The sequence below is a fragment of the Rhinolophus ferrumequinum genome, chromosome 7 (genome assembly GCF_004115265.2).
Source record: "Rhinolophus ferrumequinum isolate MPI-CBG mRhiFer1 chromosome 7, mRhiFer1_v1.p, whole genome shotgun sequence".
In the NCBI taxonomy this organism is placed as follows: Eukaryota; Metazoa; Chordata; class Mammalia; order Chiroptera; family Rhinolophidae; genus Rhinolophus; species Rhinolophus ferrumequinum.
This window is the reverse complement of record NC_046290.1, coordinates 42,087,549-42,113,005: the sequence shown is the minus strand read 5'-3', so window position 1 is coordinate 42,113,005 and position 25,457 is coordinate 42,087,549. Positions and strand designations below refer to the sequence as shown.

Here is a 25,457-nt window from a genome sequence, read left to right as displayed (position 1 = left end):
AGAGTTAGAAGGTCTGGCCTTGTAAATATTCAAGAAGTAGGTTGGAAATCAATCCTATTTCCTTCCTTGTCCTTTAAATCAGGCACAATCTAAGTCTGTTAGAAAAGGTTGAAGTGTAAGAAAAATCAGCTTTGGGGTGGTTAGGACAGGAGAGCTGAAGCAGAAGTTAATCCATTTGTAAGGCCCGTCAAAACAGGAAATTTCATATTCTCCCTTGACAATGTATTATAGCAGGAATTGGACCTCGGATTCTGTTTGAAAAGCACTAGAATACTTAGCTTTACATTACGCATTCTCTGTCAGGTAATTCTTTTTCAGGTTTAACCAAGATTCTTCATGTTTCTGTCTGTTATTGCATGTAAAATGTAACTACTTCCTTAAGACATTCTATGTTAAAATATAATGGTTATACTTTATCTTGAATTTCTTGGTATTCCTTTCAGCAGTGATGTTTGGTTGTTGTTTCTCCTTCATTGATGGAAAACACAAAGCTTAGCAATTTCTCTAATGCAAAAAAGATTATTCTAGCTTAATAATATAATTGCCTTTGAATCCACAATGTTTATTACCTCTTAGGAAAATTTCCCACAATGAAGTTGCCTTATAAAAAGAAATGGCCCTAGTTAAATACCCCATTTTTTCAACCCTGTGATTAGCTGCTGGATTTTGAAACTATAGTTGGCGACGTTAAAGCTATCCTTAACGAGCTCTTATAACTTGCTGCAAAAGTGTTAATCCCAAGCAGATCCTTTTCCCAAATATTTAAGGGATCACCTGGAGAAGTAAAAGATATGTCTGATAATGAGACTTCTCTATAATCCACTAGAAACAGACTTTAGATAATATTTAACAAACTAATTAAACCGTTAAGCTATTGTATCTACTTACTATGAAGAATATATAAAACCAGAGGTAGCAAACTTTTAGGCTATTATAGGTACATGGCCAGTTCTGACACTTTCATAAAAACCCTCACAAACAGAATGGAAACAATTGTACCACAGAATATTCTATTGCTACCATTTGGTATGCAGCAGGCTAGAGGTTTACATTTGATCCTTCCTATTGCTGTTTTCCCAGGTGAGTGACACACGTTCTCCAGTTCTACTTGCTAAGAAGTGGAATGGTTCTCAGAACAGACGCTGGGCTTTGCAGGATGGCAAGAGGTTACGGTGAGAAGGCCTCGGGATGTTCTTTTGCTGATCCCAATGACCATGACCAATAATGTCCACAATACAGGATCTTTCAGAGCGTGGCGACGAAGAATAGCAGGCACTGACTCCTTGAAAGCCCATCCTGCTATCTTAAAATGATCCAAACACACTAGGGAAGATGAAGGCCTTGAGACAATGAAGTCTGCATGACATATTGGGATTGCTCCGATTCTCGTGATTTCAGATCAAATACAGTATTTGATCTGAAGCCATAAAAATTCTTTCTCTTCATCACAACATAAAAACTCTTTCTCTTTATACCATAAAAATTCTTTCTCTTTATACCATAAAAATTCTTTCTCTTCATCACAACATAGTTGTAAGAATGACCTAAGTTTTTTTGTAGAATAGGATTGTTATTCCAAAGTATTAATTTTTAATAAGTGATATTTGAATTTTGTAAATTGGGTGTTATTTTAGTGCAAACATTTCTAAAAAAACAAAAACAAACCAAAGAAAACCCGCCACCAAACCAAACAGACAGTACACGGTAGGAGGAGATAAAATGTCTATTTAAAAAGCTGTTCCAGTATCTGCCATAAAAGAGTGTGAGGGTGAGGCGCAAAGGGACTCTCTTTGGTCACTGGAGCCACATTCACTATTGTCATGACAGCAGGGGAGCAATAAATGACATGTTATTCCAGAGTATTTGATAAGAAAGAAAAAAAGGGATTAAAGCCAGCTTCATGTCATAAGACGAGCAATAATATACAGCACTGTTGGATCCAGAATTTTAGTAAAACTGAAAACTGTTTTAATATCACAAGTAAACAAGTCCAAGTAGTTGGTAATCTTGTTTTCTCCAAGTTCAACCCAATTCCTTTGTTTAAATTATGAGTAGTCTGGCTCCCTGCCAAACTGTGAAGCTGGAGAATAGTAGGAAGTACATAGAAACATAATGGCAGTGTTGCTTCTGCTGGACTTGCAAGTTCCTTTCGTGGGATCCACTGGGATCAGTACTTTGTACCTGGGCTGTTAACCTTGGCAGCTGGAAGAGGAGATGAATGAGGCTTCATTGAAAGAAGTACTGTAGCACTTATGCCAGGAATCCTCACCAACTGGTAAGAGCCATAAGAGGTCATAATCATGCCTTTATATACTGAGACTTTGTGCTTCTTCAAACATTGTTTTCCAATTTCTACAATAATACATACTCTACGTAAAAATAAGAAAAAGCTACATAAAAGGTACAGAAAAATATTTAATAATCATTCAGAACTTTACCACCCAAAGATAACAATTGACAACATTTTGATGTACTTTTCCCCTACACATATGTTTTAAAATAAAAATTTGCGGGGTGGCCGGATGGCTCAGTTGGTTAGAGCGTGGCCTCTGAACATGGGGTTGCCGGTTCGACTCCCACATGGGCCAGTGAGCTGGGCCCTCCACAACTAGATTGAAGATAACGAGCTGCCATTGAACTTCCAGAGGGGCGGCCGGATGGCTCAGATGGTTAAAGCGCGAGCTCTCAACACAAGGTTGCCGGTTCAATTCCCGCATGGGATGGTGGGCTGTGCCCCCTGCAACTAAAGATTGAAAATGGCGACTGGACTTGGCGCTGAGCTGTGCCCTCCACAACTAGATGGAAGGACAATGACTTGGAGCTGATGGGCCCTAGAGAAACATGCTGTTCCCCAATATTCCCCAATAAAAAAAAAAAAATGCATCCTCTGGTATATAGTATTTTATAATCTGATGTTTTTTACTTTGCTTGATAGTTACGTTAAACATTCCAGACATAAGAAAAAGCTTACTGAAGCCTTTCCCCCAAGCCCAAGTCCACTTTTCTGTTTAGAGGATGGAAAGGTCACTTTTGGTTTGGATGATTTGGAAGACTTCATAAATGACTGGCCACTTGAGAAGAGCTTTTAAGAACGGAAGGGTTTCTGAGAATAATAGACAAGGAAGGTGTACATTTTAGGTGGAAGAAATAAAATGAATAAATTTGTGAAGATGGAAAGATCTACAGGAACCCAGAAATTTGGCTGACACACAGGGAGTTCTGGGAGGTAAGGAAGGAATCTGATTGCGAACCTCAGGGCTGTGAACAAAGAGAGGAATAACAAGAAGTAAGAAATAGAAAAAACAAAAAAGGTAGATCAGGGCCTTTGGAAGTTGACGATTGGGTCATCAGTGGTAACGTTGGAGAGAGGATAATTTTCCAGCTTAGTTGATGGAAGCAAAAACCAGGAAACAGAGGTTTGCAAAGATTGTTTCTTACACTAAGAAATTAGACTGTGAAAGGAAGAACACCTGAGTAGGAGCAATGAGATTATCAGAACCAACAGCAATAACCCCAGTTTTTTTCCAAGATGGCAAACGAGGAAGGCTTGGTATTAGAGACATCTCCTCTGAGGCAGGAGGAAAGAAGATAAGCATTGATGTATAGAAAGAATAACAAAGATGAAGGTACTTGTGCTCAGTGATCTTAATTTTCTTAGTAAAAATCATCTGCCCAGAGAAAACAGAGGTGGTGGGACCCAGGGAACTCAACCAGGGAAGTGGAACATGACTGCAGAGTAACACTGGGTATCCAGTTGAGGTTGGACAGCATGACTTTGTAGTTGGGTATGTTAATGGAGTCATATGATCTTCTCCGGAACATTCTGAATCCCAAGGGCACCATCTCTAAATGACATGATGGAGGAATCCAGGGCTCGGCACTGGCTGAAGGTCATGTAGAGGTCAGGATATTTATGAGAAGTGGTTAACCATTGTAAATGAGTTGGCCAGGGAATGGAAGGAGACTTAAAGGGAACTAATAGTCTGGGTAGGGTGGGATGGAAGACGGAGTGATTAGAAAGTTTCGTATAGAATGTAGGTACTGTGGAGATGGTTTTTTTTGTTTTTTGTGTATGTTTTTTTTTTTTTTTGATTGGGGGAGGGATGGTAGTCTAAATTACATCAATGTATTTCAGTGCATATGTGTAGGGCACTATGCAATCCAGAAATATGAAGTTCGAGGAACAAATCAGTTGGTTGAAATAAGCACAGAGAGCCTGATTTTGATAATTTGTTCTAATTTCTGAATCAAACAGAATGAAAAACACACGGGAAAATGCACTAGCCCTAGAAATAATCTGACAGCTGAGTCTTCAACAAGAGTGGAGACAGGGGACTGTAACTCAGGAAGGTTGGCTGGCAGCCACCTGGCAGTCCATTCGCTATACACAGAAAGGAATGGCTCAGGTTAATGAAGCAGCTTAAATTACTTAAAGGCATTTAGGTTACAAACTATGCAGTAGGTGGGGTATGCCAGCCACAGAAAAAGGGTGGCTCCCACAGAAAATGTATAAGGAAAGTGTGTAGAGAATATCAAAACATAAACAAACCATTTATATCAGGAAGGAGTTTAGTTTTCTTTCCCAATCTTCTATAAAACTAAAACATTGTATGGTGCATGTCAAAACTAGCAGCTATAAATGCTCAAATGCATAAACAAAGCTTTGAATTTTAATTATGCAATATACTGGAATGTTAATAAGCGAGAAAATGCAGGGTTTTTTTTAAACTTACAGAATTAATCGTTTGTACACTACAACTTGATGTACGATTTAAGAAGATTCAAGACTTTAAAGTTAAAAATTAAAAGCTGTTACCAAACCTCTTACTCTAAAATCTGGGAGTAAAAGGGGAAGGAGCAACTACGAAATTAACAAAAGGAGGAAAAAAATACAATACCTCTGGATTCATTATCCCTTCTTTTTTAAAACAGCTGTAAAACATATCCATGGAAAATACTTCACTCCAAAGATAGCCATAATATTGGCCATCATATCCTCCTGCCAAATGTCCAAAAGTAGCTGGCATATTTGTACCTTTAAAGAAAGATACACTTCAATCAATGTCATGGCCAAAGTTAATTACCAGGTTATCTGCTAGCTCAGGTTTCCCTACAGGGAGCCCAGGGGGGGAGGAGAGAGTGATAGGATTTCACCTCTAGTACACCCAAGGTTTCTGTGTGCCCTTGGTCAAGATGTTTACAAACTTCTCTCCTGAGATGGCTCAACCTCAGAGCTGGTTTCGGCCCTAAGCTCTGGAATGCCTAACCATAGTTTCAGAGGCTTTGTCCACACCCATCAGATGTCTCAGTATTTCAGATTCCCTCAGTCCTTTCTTATCCCTTACACACATAATGTACTGTATCTTACAAATACTCTAATATTAAGCCTATTCTTTGTCACACATCTATATATCTAAATAGTGTGTCAGAAAGGCACTTATTTTACATTCATAATTACTGAAAAAGAACTCTTTACTTGAAAAGCTAGAAAGAGTTTCCTAATTCAATCTACCTTTACAGCTACTTTAAAAAAGGATTTTGTCAAAGTGGCCTGAGGCACAAAGTTGCTGTAGGGTTTACTATGAACAGAGCACACAAGAAAAGTGAAGCCCTAGATAGACTCTACTGCCTATTCTGACCTTTGTTATCTCTATAAATGTGAATGATTCCTTTCAATAACAACTTCCTTGGTGGGAAAAAAAGTCACCTTACCAATTACATATACTTACAACTATATGTTGGCTTCAAACATATAAATATAAATGTAAACACACATCTGTGCAGCTATCCACACACCCACATGAATCTCACAAATATAAGGTTAGAAACTGTTAAGTCAAACTGCCTTAACAGAATCCGAAACAAGGCATAAGTTTGTGCTTTCTCTCTGCACTGGCGCCTTCTGGCAGTTTCTTACTGAAATCATTGGGAAGTCGTGGTGCATACAGGGAGGGAGAACCCAGGCGGGTGCTGCCAAATGTGAATGGCTTTCTGGGCTCTGGGGTGGAGGCCAATTGCTCACGCTTGATTACACTAAAATGCTGCAAAGCTGGAGCCACCTTTCCTTCAAGCACATTTGGACAGGGTAACTCATATGGCCAGAGTATGATCATCTGAAAGTCATGGCCTGATTACAGAAACGAGAAAGAAAATACATTAGGTAATCTACCTGACAAATGCTTACCTTTCCTGGCAGTGTGAGGAGAATACCCTGTACTGCACAGGAGAAATAAACTCAAGCCATAGTATTTACCCACCTGGAGTAGCTGCAACGCCTAAAATTTCTGTGCAATATTTGGCATATTCACTTGCAGCATCCAGCGACGCATCGGTATGGAGAGACTGATCAACTTTGCTCAAAACAATCTGGCGTAAAGTCAGAAGACCTAATAACATAAGAATGTTTGGGCATGTTTTGTAGAAGAGAACTGTGTGTTCTAATATCACAAGATCATAGATTTCAAAACTGATTCCTGTAGTACTTGTTACAAAAATGGGAGCAGCAAGACATCTCATTTAAAATTTAAAGTGAGATGTAGTTTTTTTCTTGGACGTAATCCCAGAGTTCAGTATTATATTCAGCGGTCTTCCCACATTAGCACTTTTGGGATACTATCATTATTAAAGGAGAACTAGTTCCATAGAAGAAGATGCCCGCAATTCTCTATTAAGTAATTCAAATTTATTTTCCTTTTCTAAAATTACAAGTCATACCTGTGTTGACCAGTCTAGAAGCAACAAGTTTTTCAAGCAGATCATCCATAATCGGTCTTCCATCTTTATAATGTTTTGATAGTCTTCGGAGGGAATCAATGTCCCACACCCAATTTTCAAGCATCTGTGATGGCACCTCTACAAAGTCAGTTTCCACATTTGTTCCACTAAATCGTGCAAAATCAGTCTAGAAAGTAAGCATAGATGGCTTTAAAAAAAAACAAACACACACTGAATGGAAACCAAATATGTGATGAATTGCAATTAAGATTCTCTAAAACGTCAGTCAGAATCAGAGTCAACTGCTCCTTTGAATGAAGGTTAGAAAACCTCAAACTTAAATGAAAATAAAACACAGCTGCCTAGCAGCATGAAAAACACCCCACAAATAATCAATATTAAAGTAATATTTTAATTCTTTGAATCCTAATCAAACTTGGAGCAATTATCCAGGAATCAAATTGAAAAATAAATCAGCATAAACTGATTTTTCTACGGGTTTCTAAGCTGATTTATCTCTGCTACTTAAACTACTCAAGTTTTAATCAAACTCACTTAGAGTTAAGTTACAATACTACAGACAGATATCCTTTGTGTGTGTGTGATGTTTTGTGTTTTAAACTTTTAATTAAGTGGTTCTAAGATAACCCTGTTTGTAGAAAGCCTGAGTTGTACCTGTCAGGTTGGGCAGAAGATGTTACCTTAAAAGGAGAAGCCACTTCAGTGAGAGTTAAGGCTATATATTAGTTGGCAAGTGGGGTGAGATAAATGTAGCTAAAGGAAAAGATAAACAAAGCATATACTCATAAGTCAAAGTACCCCTCTGTGAATGAAAAAGGGGCACTCTAAGAAGTCAATGACCGAAAGTAACCTCATAGGGTGATCTGATCATGAATTCCTAACTGGGCAGGTCATGGTGGGTGGGTAGTCATGTGCCAGGCCTTCCCTAATCACATCCCTAGTAAAAGGTTATTGTTGCCTTAAGTGAGTTCTGTCAATTGTTTTTGTGCATCTAGGTTAATATACCTTTGAAATATTTCTTATTTAGACCTCTCAGAAGACCACCAGCAAGAGAACACAGTATCTAATGAACTGTCTTGTAATCCAATCACAGATATTTCCCAGCTTTGCTTTCTCCCACCTTCATGTAATCTTCCCTACTTTTCTATTAATTCCAGACGTATAAAACAAACTGCAGAACTGTCATTTGCTGGAGCATTTGAGATCTTGCTTCCTGGCATGTCCTTAGCTTGGCTCAAATAAACTCTCACAAAAATTCCTACAGGTTTGGGTATTTCTTTTGTTGACACCTTGTAAAAATAAAGGACTTATTCTGAGGGTCTGGGCTAAGAGTTTAAAAAAATGTGGATTTTTTTTTTGGTTTTGTTATTTTTTTAAAGGAAAGTTTAGTAAATTGTTGAATCAGATATCAGAAAAGCTCTTGAGCAGAAAGATGAGAATTCATTAGAACAGGCTGGTATTTTTTAATGTTCACATCATCCAAAAAACTTCTGTAACATTGTTATTGGCAAAGGAGACGGAGCATTTACCCAGCTAGGTCACCTGCAAAAAGGGGGTGACCATTCTGTTGTCTTTCCCTGAACCTTTGTCCTGTTTCCCTCTTCAGATGCTTTACATCCAAACTTCTCTTCCTAACTTCATCATCCCCGGGGCTCTACAGACAAGGGAAAGAAAAAAGAAAGGGAGCAGATGGGATGCCAAATCAGCAGCAAATAACCGTTCTGCTTTTGGCCCGGGGCAGAGACACAGATGTCAACGCCATCTCACATTCTGCCTCCCTCTCTTGATGCAAAAAAATGTTTTGCTTGACTTCCCATTACAATTGTGCTGATTCTAGATATGAGGCGCTTCAAATACTGAAGAGCCAAGGGAAACTGAAATTACTAGGCGCTGGACTGGATCACCTGTCCTGGAGGACATCCCAACACAAAATTCTCACAGGAAAAGAGGCAAGCGTTCCAGAAAACGAAACACTTTGCCTCTTTCTGGGATATAATCTTCTAAAATAACTACATCCTACATTTCAATACAACAAACTTATACAATAATCATAACAGGTAACATCTATGGAGAATTTACTGTATCAGGCATTATGCTAGATCCTTTACATGGATCACCTGATTTAAATTCCAAAACAATTTATTCAGTAAATACTGTAATCTCTATTTTTGAGATAAGGAAATTGAGGCACACCTAGATTAACAGTAGAAGTAGGATTTGAAACCATGTGGTCTGACTCCAGAACCCACAATTTTAACCTCAAATGCTACAATGCCTCTCCATCTTATAGAAAATTGAAAAAAAAGGTAAAAGAAAATGTTAAATTACATTGTCACAAAGTGACTAAATACTCTAGGAAGGGATCTAAAGTAGAAAAGTCTTATATCAAATTTGCCTTTATGTGAAGAGTAAAAATGTGGTTTTAGTGTGTTTCTGTAGAAATCTGACTTCCTCTATGTTCTGGAAGATTTTTCAAAGACCAAACATGAAGTTGAGGAGTAAAAACCAGCCTTGGTAACCATCTATCCTAGACTTCGGATTCTGTAATACAAAGTGCATGATTTTCTAACGATTATTGTTTTAAAATAAGTACAGAAAAAATAAAATAAAAACAAAATCACACCATCAATTACAATATTTTGACAAAAATATAAATTTTGCATACTCTGCTTGTGTATTTTTCAGGCAGTGTTTGCAGATGAGGGGGAAAACCATCCCAAATAACCACCAAATGCGTGTGTGTGTTTGGTGGTGGGCGAAGGAGTGTTTCAGAAGCTAGAAAAAAACCAAACAAATGAATAACTCATGAGTTAAAATTGAATAAAATAAGAATTAACACAGTTATGACACTCAGAGTAGAGAAGAGAGGACTTATGCTATCTAAGTCGTCTTGTAGTAGGGGAAAGAGCAGAGCAAATGAATGAACAAATCAACAATGTCTTCCAAAGAACAAAAGGAAATGTTTGCAAGGAGTAAAAGCTAAAAATAACTCTACTGCTTACTAATTTCCCGAAAGTTAGTCATGCTCTGTTTCTCTGTATGCCCTCTGGGCAATATCATTTAAATATGTTTCAAATGAGGAGGACAAAGAACCTACAAAATTCAAAAGCTAGATTTCCAGCAAACAACTAAATTTTAAAGACGAAGGAATCCACAGTCTGCCACTGCCTTGTCTACACAGAAACCCCGGGCAAATTTTAGGACCCAGCAGCCTCTCGGGGCCTGACAGGCAGAACAGCTTGCCTGCGGCTTATTACTCACTGTGGACTAGCCAGCAACTACCCCTCCCCAGCTTTAAACTGTAGATTCCAAAGAACCCCAAAAAAATACTTGATATAGTTTTCAATATGAAAAATTTCAAGGTGTTGAATATAGCAGCTTATGAGGTATAGTAACTATTGATGCTAATATACTTCCCAGATAAAGCACAGTAGTGTAAAATAAACACGAAGTAAATTAACAAATGATTTTGCAAGTGACACTTCAAAAAGTTTTAGGGCATTTTTGCTGCAGGAAATATTTTGACAACAAAAGCCTAGAAAACAATATCAACTTAGATTCCTATTTGGTTAGAAGTTCTTGAGAGGAAGAAAGTTGTGTAAAACTATGAGATTTTTCTTCATTATCTTTTTAAACAGGCAATAGGATGCCTAAAATATACTGTTATAGATTTTTATAAAAGATGACTTGGTGCTGCAGAGAGTAACTTCTTAATTCATACAACACAGTGAGAGCTGGAGCAACGTTATATAAACTACAGCTCAAAAACTCATGTGAGCTTTTGTTGTATTTAAAGACCAAAGTCCTATGGGCTTTTTCTAATTAAGAGGCCTGTTGCATTTAGTAGTTACAACTAAAGTGTTATTTTCATGATAGCAAATCCCAACTCAAAGAAAAGGCATTTGCTGAAATCTGTAAGTGTATTGTGTTTAGGAAAATGAACAGGCCTCAGGAGGACTGACCTTGGCTGTCTGAGGTGAACCCCTATTGATTTCTTCACAGTCATTCCATATCCTGACCTGTCTAATCTACCCTTAAATCCAGGGATGATGGAAAAGTTTATATAACAAGGCATTAAAAAAAGTGCTACTGTCTCCTAGGCTTTGTCATAAATAGAGGGTTAAAGGTCATAGTTTCCACGTCACATATGCCTGGAATTATCACCGGAAGTAATAATAGTAATAGAACCTGAATAACACGGTTAACATCCTTATTAAGTTTTACAACAGCCTTATAGTTCAACAGGTCAGTATTACCACCATCATTCTAAAGACATGTGAAACAACACGTAATCTGCCGGAGTCTTGAATACTGCATCTTCATACACTTACCCTCAAATGGCTATACCTTCCTGACTACTACTTCTTATATAGAAATCGCTTCTTTTCAGATGAAAAGAAATAAAAGTCTTATTCAAACTCAGATGCTAAGAAGGTTAGGGAGTATACATGCCTTATTCACCACTGCATCTCCAAAATCCAGCATCTGCCCAGAAAGTTGTAGATGGTCAATAAATATGTGTGAAATAAATGAAGCTGTGAGGAGAATGCTTCTATTGGAAGACTCAAACTTAAATATTATCATACTTTTTTTTTAAAGATTTTATTGGGGAAGGGGAACAGGACTTTATTGGGGAACAGTGTGTACTTCCAGGACTTTTTTTTTCCCCCAAGTCAAATTGTTGTCCTTTCAATCCTGGTTGTGGAGGGTGCCATTCAGCTTCAAGTTGTCCTTTCAGTCTTAGTTGTGGAGGGCACAGCTCAGCTCCAGGTCCAGTTGCCGTTGCTAGTTGCAGGGGGCACTGCCCACCATCCCTTGCGGGAGTTGAACCGGCAACCTTGTGGTTGAGAGGATGCGCTCCAACCAACTGAGCCATCCAGGAGCTTAGCAGCAGCTCAGCTCAAGGTGCTGTGTTCAGTCTTAGTTGCAGGGGGCGCTGCCCACCATCCCTTGCGAGACTCGAGGAATTGAACTGGCAACCTTGTGGTTGAGAGCCCACTGGCCCATGTGGGAATCGAACCGGCAGCCTTCAGAGTTAGGAGCATGGAGCTCCAACCGCCTGAGCCACCGGGCCGGCCCAAATATTATCGTACTTGACCTGACCTCTCAGCCTTCAACTCAGCATCACCTCACTACTTACTCTGTCATCTTTCAATATTTAATAAATATTTGCATCATTTTACTTAATAACATTGTTTTTAATTTTTAAAATTTTACATTTCATGTCTTCAAACTAAACTCTAAACATTCAGTATCTTTTGAACCCTATCCTACCACATCTAGGGTAACATGTCAGACACACTAGATGATCAATAACTTTGTCTCTAAGAAATCAACTAAACATTTCTTTCTCTTTTAAAAATATTTTTCTAATTATTAAAAAAAAGTTAAAAATACAAGTAAATGAAACAAATAGCTTGTCCCCAAACAGAAATAAACAATGCATAGATCATCATATTGGGTTTGTGACTTTAGCATTTATTCTACGTAGATATGCTGTGTATGTATTATATATAAACAAATAAACACAATAAATAAAATAAAAATGAGATCCTGAAAGAAATCCCTTGTAACACTGACCCTGGAAACTATAACAGCATACAGGGTTGGGGGTAGAGAGCAGAGGCTCCAAGATTGTGGATAGATGTTTACTGTGTTATCGAGGCTGAAACCGAAGAGGTCAGCTTATACTGAGGGATATGTGGAATTCTCTACACTCTCTTATTCCACACCAGCTTGCATGAGCTTGATTTAGAGGGAATGCCATTTAAGAAACTTAGAAGAAAAAAATCCGTCTACCAAATGCAGACCACAGGACAGAGTACTACTGTCTCCAGCGCATGGATTGAGAGGGCTAAGAATGGTTATAAGCAAGAGTCGTGAAGAGCATGATGGTCAGACTCTGGACAAATCATTGAACCTTTCTAAAGTTTCAATTTTTTCCATTTGGAAATGGAGAAAAATAATAGTAGAATAATAGAAACAGACTGGTAAATCTACTTCAGAGGACACTGTAAGGACAAAACTAATTAATGAATGTAAGGCACGGAATAGAGTACCAGGCATATGGAAAGTGCTCAGTACATCTTGGCTGCTGTTATTCATAGTCTTGTCAGTTTGCCTGACCAGGTGTGGTTTTGGCTGGTCTGACCAAACCTGTCCCGCTGCCTCAAGTATCTATTCTTTGATGTTAATGCTGATGATAAACATGCCCGCATTTCTCTTCAAGTAATCTCCCACCAATCCCAATACAGCAGGTCCTCAAATAACGCCGTTATTTTGTTCAGCATCATTTTGTTATAACATTATTAAGATGTCATAGGAATTAACTCTTGTTTATATCAGTTAGCCTTGGTAAAATTGGTTTCATTATACATCATTTCTCTTAAAGTCGCAGAACCTGTGGAAGATATTAAGTGAGGACTTACTTTACTCTAAACTGTTCATTCTGCTCAAGCTTCAGGAATCACCTTCTAAGTAGGCAGCAATCATTAAAACAAAACAAAAACAAACACAAACCTGATGGTTTCCAATCATCTTCCATAGACCTTCACCCCAAATCCCCTGAGGGTAGGTAGCATTTGTGAATTTTCTTAAATGACAGTACTTTGCCTTATGGCAATGTTTTCCTCTCTTAAATTATGACTTGTGTACTACTTATTGATCCCTGGCGGGTTGAATTACATATAAGCACAGTTACAAGAATACTTCAAATATGTATGGCACTTTATGCTTTCCCAAGTACCTTTTCACACACTATTTAATCTCACCAGCAGCCCAGAGAAGTAGGTATAAGAACTGTTGTTATCCCCATTTTAAGAATAAGAAAAATGAGATGGTTCAAAGGAGGTTGAATAACTTGCCACAGGTCACACAGCCAGACCCACCAATACACGAATGATTTTTAATCTAGTGCTCTTGTCATCAAACCAGGGTGCCTTCCTGACCGCTCTGGGATATATTTATTTATAACAGGATCTAACTCAACACATTTATAGCAGACACGATACTCTATTAGTCTTTTGACAAAATTAACAGATTATTTGAAATCACCTAATTTGAAGTTTTTCTGTCCCTCCATCCCTTTCATTGATTTTAATTTTTTTTACAGCCCTTTCATTTTGTAATTACTCAGGCTTTACGGTGATGCTAACGTGTTGCTTTCAAATAATCTCGAACAGTCCAAAACTGATTACGGCTCTGCAGGCACAATCCAACACAGGCATCACAATGGAGGCTGTTAACAAGCAAGACTCTTTCTTTTCTACCCAAGTTCAAAAGGCCAGTGATGACTGAGAGTCGAAACCACAATAAAGCCACGAAACAGGAACAGCCACTAGAGATAGGACGTGTTGATGGCTATCTTCAAAATTACCTTCCCTGTAGTGCACACATGAGAACATGAGTGAAACGCCTCCTGAGAGACATGGCAGGCATACTGAACTAGCGCATCTATATGTGTGAAATCTGGATGTTCCTGCCGAACATTTAAACACCACTGTGACAAGCTCCAATGAGCTTTTCTGGTTATCACAGTTGCAAGCTGCCCCAGTGGAGAATTCAAACCCCGAGCTGCGATACATGGAAACCATCTACTAAATACGCATATGTATGGCAACTTTTTCATTCGCTAGGCATTTCCTAGGTGAGTACAAGTACTGACCTCACAAGTACTACCGGACATGGATGCTATTAAACTCCTTACTCACACTATCCAGTTTCGGTCAGTAAACAAGGTTTTGAAATTATTATAAAGCTGCAAATATGTAGGTCTATGCCTATTTTAAGACAAAAGTAGTGGCCACTGGTTCCAGGTATGATTACCTTTAGTTCTTAAAATGTTACAGGACATTTGAAAAGATTAACAGACAAATAAGAGATTTTTCAAAGATCACCTTGTGCGGAGATGACCGAGCAAGGGATTGTACTAACACACTGTTCATCTGTGTGATACATGTGTGTTCATGAATACGGCAAACTCTAAGACTTGAATATAGTCTACATTGTCAAGACAACAAACTACTGAGTGAAATATATCTGTATTTATTTATAATAGAATCATGAGTCAAACAGTTCTAAAATGACATAGTATAAAGATAGTATTTTCCAGTACCAAAGTGGCTATCACAAAGGATCAAAGGTAATATACAAAATAATGAGAACAACACAGAGTCATGGAGAACTGTACTATGAACATATGATAAGCATATGCTATTAAGGTTACACAAGGACTGTGTCTGAAAACAAGAACACGTATCTAGAGAACTGAAAACCTTATTTGAGAATCACTGTTACTAAATGTGATTAAGATACCAAATTATGTCCTTGTGACATCATTAGCTGATAATATCCAAATAAGGGGAAAACTGCTATAACCCAGGAGTTCTTGGAATTTATTACGGTCTCAGCTTCAAGGGCTCTGTGAGCCCTCTGGAATTCCATGTAAAGCTGCCTGTACGAGTGTATGTACATTTTTCTGGAAGAGGTAGCCACAGTTTAAATCAGATTTTCATAGGGTCCTTAGATCCCAAAAAGCTAAGTCCACGTTCTAAAAGCAGGCCATTATTTATCTATGTATAAATTCATTACTAGATCTTGGAAAATCTAAGTTATATCCCATAAGTCTGAAATTAAGAAAATTATTTGACTTTTCTAAATCATTCATAAAAATATTTTAGAAAAATATAAACTAGATTTATCTTAATTAAAGAAAACATCAACCATAGCAAGGATACTGATGGAAAATAAGTATTTCAGGAACCCTATTGCTGTGAGAATGAAAATTATCTAAGAAAGAAAATTTACGTTATCCTGAAAGATTTCTTTTCCTTGGATTAAAGAGAGGGTAGAAATGGTTACATCAGTATATCAGGACTTAATTATCTGAACAGATTCATATCCAATCCCCCAGTTTTTAAAAATAATATATGGAAGCTCTATGATGTAAAGATAAAATGTTGAAAGAACTAACAGGTTTTTTTTTAACAAAGGTGATAGTAGTATTTTGGAAATGAGTGGGGACATTTTTGGCTATTATAATGATTAGAAGCTACTCTGGGGGCTAGGGATGCTGGATATCCAGGACTGAACTGCACACGTTAGGACAACAAAAACTGTCCCATATTCTACATGTCATTCATATGTCCTGCTGGACATTTAAATAAATGAAAAACCTATAATTAAGAGAACCTCGAAACTAACTCCATTGCACATATTTTTGCAAAAAAACACTTTTAATTTTCAAGTCACTAACTGCTGGGATCAACGCTGTAAATCAACGTAAGATTACTGTTTTATTTGGAAGTTTTCCAAGAGGTGTTCACCGTTTTGGAAAATCATCTCACCACTGGTGCTTTCGACGGAATGTTTGTGGCCCTTCCCCCACCCCCATAATTCATATGTTGAAATCAATGTGATGGTAGGAGGTGAGGCTTTTGGGAGGTGATTAGGTCATGAAGGTGGGGCCCTCATGAATGGGATTAGTGCCCTTACAAAAGGGGTCCCATGGATATCCCTCATTTATTCTACCATGTGAAGAACACAGTAGGAAGGCACCATCTCTGAACAATAAAGCAGGTGCTCACCAGATGCCAAATCTGCTAGCACCTTGATCTTGGACTTTCAACCTCCAGACCTGTGAGACATGTCTGTTATTTATCAGCCACCCAGTCTACGGTATTCTGTTTTAGCAACATGAATTAAGAAAATGGCAATACCATTCTTGGACTTGAGTAAGAACACAAACCACTTACATTAGTCTGTAGTGTTTTGCTGCTGGATCCAGGGCAATTCACATATGGTACAAATCCATGAATACTTCATTATGTCTTACTACATAGTCATGCCAAAGCATCACCATTTGAAAACCGTAAAAAATTTCTTTCTTTTATGTTCAGTGAGGACATTACATCAATTAAAAAAAAATTCTCTAGAGAAAGGCTGTTTGGGAAAAACTAGCAAAATACAAATAAAGTGTAGAGTTTAGTTAGCAGTACTGTACCAATTGTGGCTACTCGATTGTGACAAATGTACTACAGTAAGATGCTAACAGTAGGGGAACAGGGATAAGAGGTACATGGGCAATTTTTGCACTACTTTGTAACTTTTCTGTAAACCTAAGATTATGCTAATACAAAGTTATTTTTTTTAAACTTTATCTTTAGAGATGCACAGAGATTTCAGATTTGAAAAATTTTCCCTATATTTATCAGTTTTTTAATAAACGTTAGGTTGAACTACAGAGCTAGATGTTTTCATATGTCAATAACAATTAAATTTTAGCAAGTTCATATGGTTTATCCTAGAATAGTTTGGGTCTATTTTACTAGACTGTGTTTCAAAGTTGAGAATAAATGTACTTTTCATTTTCAGAAATAAAGAAAAATCAGTTGCAATCCATTACACGCACACACACACGCACACACACACACCTTCTCCCTGGCAAATTTTCTCCATGGTTATATTATCTATGATTTTAATTTGAGGCTAGTAAAGAAAGGTATTATAAAATATTTATTATTAAGAAAGAAGTAAGGAGTCTGAGATAGTTGAAAATCATTCAACTAAAAGCATTAACAAGCAGAAGAGAGAGATTACAGCACAGTTTATCTGTGAAGCTTATACCAAATTGCCATGGAAAAGAAATAAAAGAAAAAAAAGCAGAGTATTTGTAACCCTTCCTTAATGATAGTCTGCTTCCTTTTCCACAGGGTGGTATTTAACGAAGCTCTTTCATCAGTGGATTAACCTCTGAGTAAAAAAATATGTTGTGAAAGAGGACACAAGAAAAATTTTGTGCTTTTGCAGAAGGCTTATGAAATTCTTGAACACGTTCAGTTTCTGAAAAAACATGTTAAGAAGAGAAACCTGACCACAGTGGGGGGAAAAAATCTGGAAAAGCAATTGGCAGGTTTACCACCCCAAATCACTCACCTGTGCACAAATCTGATGCATGACATGACCAAATTCATGGAAGTAAGTCCTCACCTCATCGTGCCTCAGGAGAGAGGGACGATCTGCTAGAGGCTGTGAGAAGTTCACCACAAGGGCAGCCACAGACATCATGCGGCTCCCGTCGGGGAGGAGGCAGCCAGGCTGGAGGCCAAAGCAGGCTGCATGGTTGTATTTCCCTTCCCTAGGAACCAGAAGCGGAATTTGTGAGATGTGAACATCCTTCCGCAGCAACAACATTGCCCGGGTCTCTCTCAGTAATTAGGTCATATTTGCTACATGTTTGATAGAAGATGCTTTGAAACATTTAATTCCCCTTTTAGAACCTAGGTCAACATTTTGTTAAAATGGAAAAACTAAAACAAATATCTGACTATCACTTCACATGAGTTACATCTCCAAAGTTTCTTTTGTTGAAAAATTTTAATGACGGGATTAAGAATATAGGCCACACCTTGTATACAGCTGCACACCCAACTTTATATTAATGAGTTCCTGGTTTTCTTCTTCAAAGATGGTATCACTGAACACTAACTAGTGTTGAAACAAATCTGAGATGAAAGATACAATTTGAGTCACCAGGTACTTATGCCTTAAAAATAGAATTGATGAAAACTAAATTCTATATAAGTTTGTTCCTTTTATTCAAGAAGGAAGGAATCAGTATTCACAATTAAATGAGCTCCTTTGATAAACTACACAAGCCTTTTGGAAACAGAATGCTTTTAGTTAGCCTGGGGAAAAGCATAAATTATACTATAAAGTTGTCTACTTTGGACAATGTGGTATCGCGATGGTCTCTCCAAAAGCTATGGGCCATTAGACTTTATTCTAGGAGTAGGTTTCCTTCTTTCTTTTTGCTAGGAGTCTCTAACAGTACTTCCAGGTTTGAAGTGGATTTTTCAGTTTGGTTTGTATGTATATTTCTGTCTTATCTTTCTTGGTGACTCTTATTACTCTTGGGTTTTTTCCTGCTGATGCTATTCAAGTTAAAAAACAAACAAACATACAAACAAAACTCCCTAGTCTTTTTCCAGGTATCTATTATGATGTATAAAGCTAGAAAGGGCATTGCTCCTATCCTTACAACAATAACACGCAGGACAATCTGCAAATCACAACTTCTCCTGAATGCATCAGAAAGCAGAAGTTGAAGGGCAATCAATTAATCTATAGTCTAAGACAGGTGTCTCCAAGGAGGCAGAGGAAAGAAAAAAGCAAGTATTTTTAAAAAATGATTTTATTTACCTGAGGCGGATACTGCAGACACTACTAAGAAAAACTTTTAACAAACTGCTAAAGGCTAATGGTGGAAAAAATCAGGAACCGCCAGGAACTGTAGATAGGGAAATTCTGCATCCTTTTACAAGGCCTTCTCTGAGATCTCACTGGGTGCGGCAAAAAGACTGGGGAAGGATGAGCGCCCTCAGGAAGCATCAGTCCTGACCAGGCCTGGGAGAAGGGGCAACTGCTGTCCTAAAGACATAAAGCATTGCCTAGACCCTTTCACCTTCTCTTCCATGGAACCAAAGTCTTAAACTTCTGGAGGAAGGGCAACAAACTCTGTTGCCCGTAAGAGCACTGGTGAAGACCTGCTACCACTGGGGGAAGGAAACAGAAAAAAACCCACTACACCTGAAGGGAGAGCAAAAATATACTGTGGGCCCAGACCTACCTCTGAGGGTCGGGTAGGATCACTGAATCCTATGACCCAAACCTTATCTAAGAGTGACGCTTCATCAGAGCAACGAGAATTCCCTCTTCCAAACCAGGGTAGTCAGCATCTAGTAACAAATAATCGTCTACTGTTGAGAGAGGAGCAAGAGCATGAAAAGAGACCTGCTCTGAAGCACAGCACAAAGGAAAGACCTAAAACTGACGGTGGAACAAACACTGAGAAAAACTCAGGCAAACCAGCTTCCATCCTAAACACGAGCTATAGGAATGTGAAGCTTTAGGTGCATTGAACTTAATCATAGCAACAACAAATCTCAAACCCAACTCAACTACTAAACAGATTGAATCAAACACACATCAAAGGCTTACAAGAAGTAATTATGTGCCCATTTTCAGGTTTTAAAACTATTTACCTCAATCTTTACTGTCTAATATAAGACGTCTGGCTTCCAAAAAAAAAAAAAAATTGTGAGGCACACAGAGATGTCAAGAGGCAAAAAAACACAAGAAAACAGACTCAGACATGACAAAGCTGCTGGAGATATCAGGCAAAGGATTTCAAGTAATTAAAATTGTTAATTGTTAAAGGTTCTAGAGGATGTCACCTGTCACAACTCATTTTCAAAATCATATTGGAAGTTCTAGCTAGTAACACAAGAAAATAAAATAAAAGGTATACAGATTGGGAAGCAAGAAGCGAAACTGTCCTTGTTTGCAGATGACATGACTGTCTGTAGAAAATCCAAAAGAATCAACAAAAAATTCCACAAACTGATAAGTGACTACAGCAATGCTGCAGGATGTATGGTTAACATACAAAAGTCAATCACTTTCCTATATACTGGCAATGAACAAGTGGAATTGGAAATTAAGAACACATTACCATTTACACTAGCACCCCCCCAAAATGAAACACTTAGATATAAATCTAACAAAATATGTACAAGATCTATGTGAGGAAAACTACAAAACTCTGATGAATGACATCAAAGAATAAATGCATATTTCATGTCCATAGATAGGAAGATTCAATATTAGCAACATGTCAGTTCTTCCCAACTTCATCTGTAAATTCAGTGCGGTCCCAATCAAAATCCCAGCATGTTATTTTGTAGATAGTGACAAATTGAACCCGAAGTTTCTCAGAAGGAGCAAAAGACTAAAAACAGACAACTCAATATTGAAGGAAAAAAACAAAAGCAGAGAATTGACACTACCAGACTTTGAGACTAACTATAAAGCTACAGTAATCAAGACAGTGTGGTATTAGCAAAAGACTAGACAATAGATCAACAGAGCAGAATAGAGATCCCAGAAACAGATCCACATAGTCAACTGCTCTTTTACAAAGGAGCAAAGGCAATACAAAGAAACACAGATAGTTTTTTAAACAAATGGTGCTGGAACAACTAGATATCTGCATGCATGCAAAAAAAAAAATTAAAAATTAAAACAATGTGTCTAGACACAGACTTTTTATATCCTTCACGAAAATTAACTCAAAATGACCTATATGTAAAATACAGTACTATAAAATTTCATATATATGTACATATACATATGTGTGTGTGTGTGTGTGTGTGTGTGTGTATGAGCAAATCTAAATGACTTTCTAAATCTAAATGTTTTTTTTTTCTTCTAAATTTTTGGGGTGACAATTGTTAGTAAATCTAAATGGTTTTGTGATGATTTTTTAGATGCAACACTGAAGGGATGATTCATGAAAGACTCAAAAGCTGAACTTAATTAAAATGAAAAATTTCTGCTCTGAAACAGACACTCTCAAGAAAAAGAGAAGACAAGTCACAGACTGGGAGAAAATATTTGCAAAAGATGTATCAGATAAATAAAATATACAAAGAACTCTTAAAACTCCACAATAAGAAAACAACTCAATTGAAAAAAATAAGTATATGAAAAGATGTTCAAATATCATCATATATCCTGAGGAACATGCAAATTAAAATACAATGTGATACCACTCCATACTAATACAACACTGACAACACCAAATACTGGTGAGGTTGTGGAGGAATAGGAACTTTCATTTACTGCTAGTAGGAATGTAAAATGGTACAGCCACTCTGGAAGACAGTTTGGCGGTTTCTTACAAAATTAAACATACTCTCACCATAAGAACCAAGAAGTGTGCTCCTCGGTATTTACCCAGAGGAGTTGGAAATTTATGTCCGAACAACAATCTGCACACAGATGTTTAGAGCAGTTTTATTCATAATTGTGAAAACTTGGAAGTAAGCAAGATGTCCTACAGTAGATGAATGGAATAAACTGTGGTACATCCAGGAAATGGAATTTATTCAGTGCTAAAAGACACCAGCTATCAAGCCATAAAAAGACACGGAGGAACCTAACCTGCATATTACTAAGTGAAAGAAGCCAATCTAAAAAGTCTAGACACTGTATGATTACAACTATCTGACTTTCCAGAAAAGGTGAAACTATGGACAAAGTAAAAAGATCAGTAGTTTCCAGGGATTGGGGGTGGGGGTGGGGTGGGGAGAGAGGGAGGTAGACCACAGATGATTTTTAGGGCAGTGAAACTACTCTGCATAATACTATAATGCTAGATACGTATCGTTATAATTTGTCCAAACTCACAGAAAGTACAATATCAAGAATGAACCGTATGTAAACCATGAACTTTTGGTAATAATAATGTATCAGTGTAGGTTATCAATTGTAACAAATGTACCACTTTGGTAGAGGATGTTGACAATTGGGGAAGCTATGCATGTGTGGGTCCAGGATATATGGGAAATCTCTATACTTTATGCTCAATTTTGCTGTGAACCTGCTCTAAGAAATAAAATCTATTTTTAAACAAACAAACAAACAAACAAACAAACAAACCAGAACCATGCCAAGGCTGAGCTAGGAGCAAGCAGGGACGTTGAAAGGGAAGGTAGACAGAGGAAAGGATATGTACCCCTACACCATGCACTCAATTTAATAAAAATTTCAGGCAGCCCAACCTTGGGTTGTTCAATGGGCCCATCACTGTTTCTGGAATGATTTCATGTAGTTAGTTGGAAATGTGTGAACAAGTAAACAGATCTACAAATCTTATTTTTAACCTAGGAAAACTAAACTAATCTGGGAGGCGTTTAACCTGTTACATTTTATACCTCTTGGTATATTATGAAAGGCAACAAAACTATTCTTGATTTGAGAGTAATATGGGTGCTACTGTGTTGGAGAAACAACAGTTGAGTTTTCTTCCAAAAATATTTGGAGAATTAAAAAAAAAAATCTAAGAATCGCTTAAAATCTAAGACTTTCTACCAATTAAAAAAAAATCAGTGACATTGAGGGGTTTTTACCTTTCTTTTAAAAAAAATAAACTTGATTTATTTAACTTCAAAGGATTCCTTATTCTGAGATTATACTTTTTTTACATTTTTTAAAATAAAATGCTGGTGATTTTAAATAATGTCCTTAGCTGGCAATCTTATGGTGGAACCCTCAGAGTGTTTTTGTTTTGTTTGAGAATCTTAGTACTTGATTAATGAAAATTGAAATGTGATTTAAAAAATGGTCTGTTCCTGAATCTATTCCATGTATTCTTTTTTTGAGTTAATTAGACAAAAACAAACAAACAAACAAACCCCCAAAACCCAACTTAATCCTTTAGGAAGCAAGCATGTAAGGTGACAGGAAGTGAATATTAAGTAGGTCACTTTTCACCACTCTCACAAAAAATCGTCCTCTGGTCCCCATACCAGACTGCTGGTAGCAACGGACAGATCTCAGAGAAACCAATTATCTCTTGGCAGAGAGAGAGCAGGATGGGGTGGCAAGAACTATCTTTGACACGGGAAGAGAATATGGAGACAGTTATAAGAAGCTCCAATGTTGAAGGATTAACCCCTGAAAGAGTTCTTCGCTTAAAACTGTATGCTGACACTTTTCAATTAAAAATAGACCCATCTACATTTGACATGGGTTTATTTTTAGCTCATCTCAGAAGTGCAAGAAAGTCCATAAAGCATTGGGATAAGATATCTCTGCCCGCTGTCTGAACAACAGTTTTCCAGCCTTTTTGCAATCAGCTACCTGAATGCACCCAAAGTCTGAATTTCAAACTTGTTATTGCTACTGAACTAGATAAATACCATGATATCCTTTGGCATATTTATAGTAAAATGGATTAGTAACTGTAACACACTGGCTTTGTTTTAGAAAGCAGGCTAGAGAGAAAGTGATCCTTTCCTGTCTGATGAAACACTGTGGAGTCCCAAGTTACCACATGCTACACATATAATAATATTTTTAATTCTTACCATTAACTGAATACCTAGCCTGGTAATTTGCATATATAGTTTAATGCACAAAACAATCCTGCAAAGGGATCATCAGTCCCATATTACAGATGAGAAAACAGAGTCTCAAAGAGGTTATGTCACTCAAACATTCCAATTCAAGATTGACTGAGTGCAAAGATTTTGCTGTTCCTACTATGTAAGACTCAGGGGTAGTGGCTATAGATTTCAGAATACTGGCAGACACAGCACCTGAACAACAAACATTTTGGGGGTCAATTTTAAATGAAGTAAATGCAGTACACAAACTAGATGGTGATGATGATGATGGTAGCTGCTAACATTAAGCACTTGCCATATGCTGGGTAGTCTCTGATTAATGCTTTGCATGTAATTAGCCATTTATCCTGACAACAACCCTACAAAGCAGGTAGGATTAGCATTCCCATTTTATAGGCCTATAAAGAAACTGAGGCACAGAAACATGAAGAACCGGCCTAGTAAGTGATGGAGCCAGACATTCTGGCTTCCGAGCCCACATCTTTAATACCTTTACTAAGCACCAGGGAAGAGAACGATGGAAGACAAGAGCGTGAGTCTGGGTAGGAGTCAAATCCCTCAAGTCCCGACAAACAATGTGATCGTCAGTACCTTGGATAGAGGTCCAAGTAGAACTGTCCCAAAACTTCTCCTGTGGCTTTGTCCTTCACAGTGTAAAGCGTAACACTTTTATTCCACACATGAGCATCTGTCACTTGCTCAAATGCAAGTCCCAACAACTCCTGGTAGATGTTCAGCAGGCCTTGGGTGACCTCTTCGATTGGGAAGTATTCCTTGAGGATGTCTTGGTCTATGGAGTACTTGAGTTCTTCTGTCTGAGTCATGTAGTAATGCAGATCCCAGGCATTGATTTTCCCATCATATTCAAAACCCCTCTCTTCACATTCCTTTTTCTTCAAATTCAAAATGAACTCTCGTTCTGCCTCACCCAAGGGTTTTAATTTCTGGCTTAGATCATCTGTAAGGGAAGTGGGAAAAATCTCAATGATCTGTTGCTCTTGGGGGCAAGCATGTTCCCACATACCACTTGTGTTTGGCATGGCGCTTTCTTCTGTGCAGCACTTGATACAGATAAACTGAAAGAGAGGGAGAGAAGCAGGGAGGGAGGGACAGAGGGGGGAAGGGAAAGCAGGTTCCATTATGACAGCACTGCTGTTCTCTTCAAGATAATTTATTTTATGGCTCCTCGCTCCTTTTCCTTTTAGCACCACCCAAACCAGGCCACTTCCTCACAGCATCAACAAAGCTGAAGTTTATCTCAGAGAACTCTGACTCAGGAGTGTTATTAATTCAGGGAACAAAGCACTAGTGAAACTAAACCCATGTGCATGATTATTCTTCAATGAGGTGAGGCTCCCCAGGAAGGCAGGGAAAATAAACCAAATGCGACCTGTGATCAGTACTACTAAAACTTGCTCAGTGCCTTTGATGGCCATGGGTTTAGTTATCACTACCCCATTCCTATAAAGAAAATCTATTTTGACACAGCAATTCCACAGTTTAGATGGATACCACGATTTATATACTGTGTTTAATTAATTTGACTATTTCACTGTATTTGGTGAAATAAATATGCTCTTATTATTTATTTATTCTTCACAATTTGTTCCTATGTAAGACAAACGTGTTTGGCTCTGTAACGGACATGGCAGTTAGGGAGGCAGCCCCAATGTGTGGGGTGAAGGTAATAGTCTGAGGTGTGCTGCGAAGAGAAAGGAGGAAACTCACAGGAGATACGAAGAGATATTCTGATTA

General features: G+C 37.8%; 1 protein-coding gene across 4 annotated transcripts in view; it reads right to left on the bottom strand.

Moving 5' to 3' along the window:
• Nucleotides 1-25,457, bottom strand: part of NLN (neurolysin) — a 90,499-nt gene that overhangs the window by 5,947 nt on the left and 59,095 nt on the right. The window contains exons 8-13 of one of the 4 annotated variants that reach the window (XM_033111169.1): nt 24,294-24,660; nt 17,722-17,869; nt 6,715-6,901; nt 6,258-6,386; nt 4,899-5,035; nt 1,697-2,202 (exon numbers count right to left, since the gene is read on the bottom strand). In XM_033111169.1, coding sequence (XP_032967060.1) covers nt 2,041-2,202; nt 4,899-5,035; nt 6,258-6,386; nt 6,715-6,901; nt 17,722-17,869; nt 24,294-24,660 — 1,130 coding nt within the window. In that variant the 3' untranslated portion in view covers nt 1,697-2,040. Of the gene's footprint in view, nt 1-1,696; nt 2,203-4,898; nt 5,036-6,257; nt 6,387-6,714; nt 6,902-17,667; nt 17,870-24,293; nt 24,661-25,457 lie in introns of those variants that run through there. The other 3 variants (XM_033111167.1, XM_033111168.1, XM_033111170.1) reach the window with 3 other exon arrangements.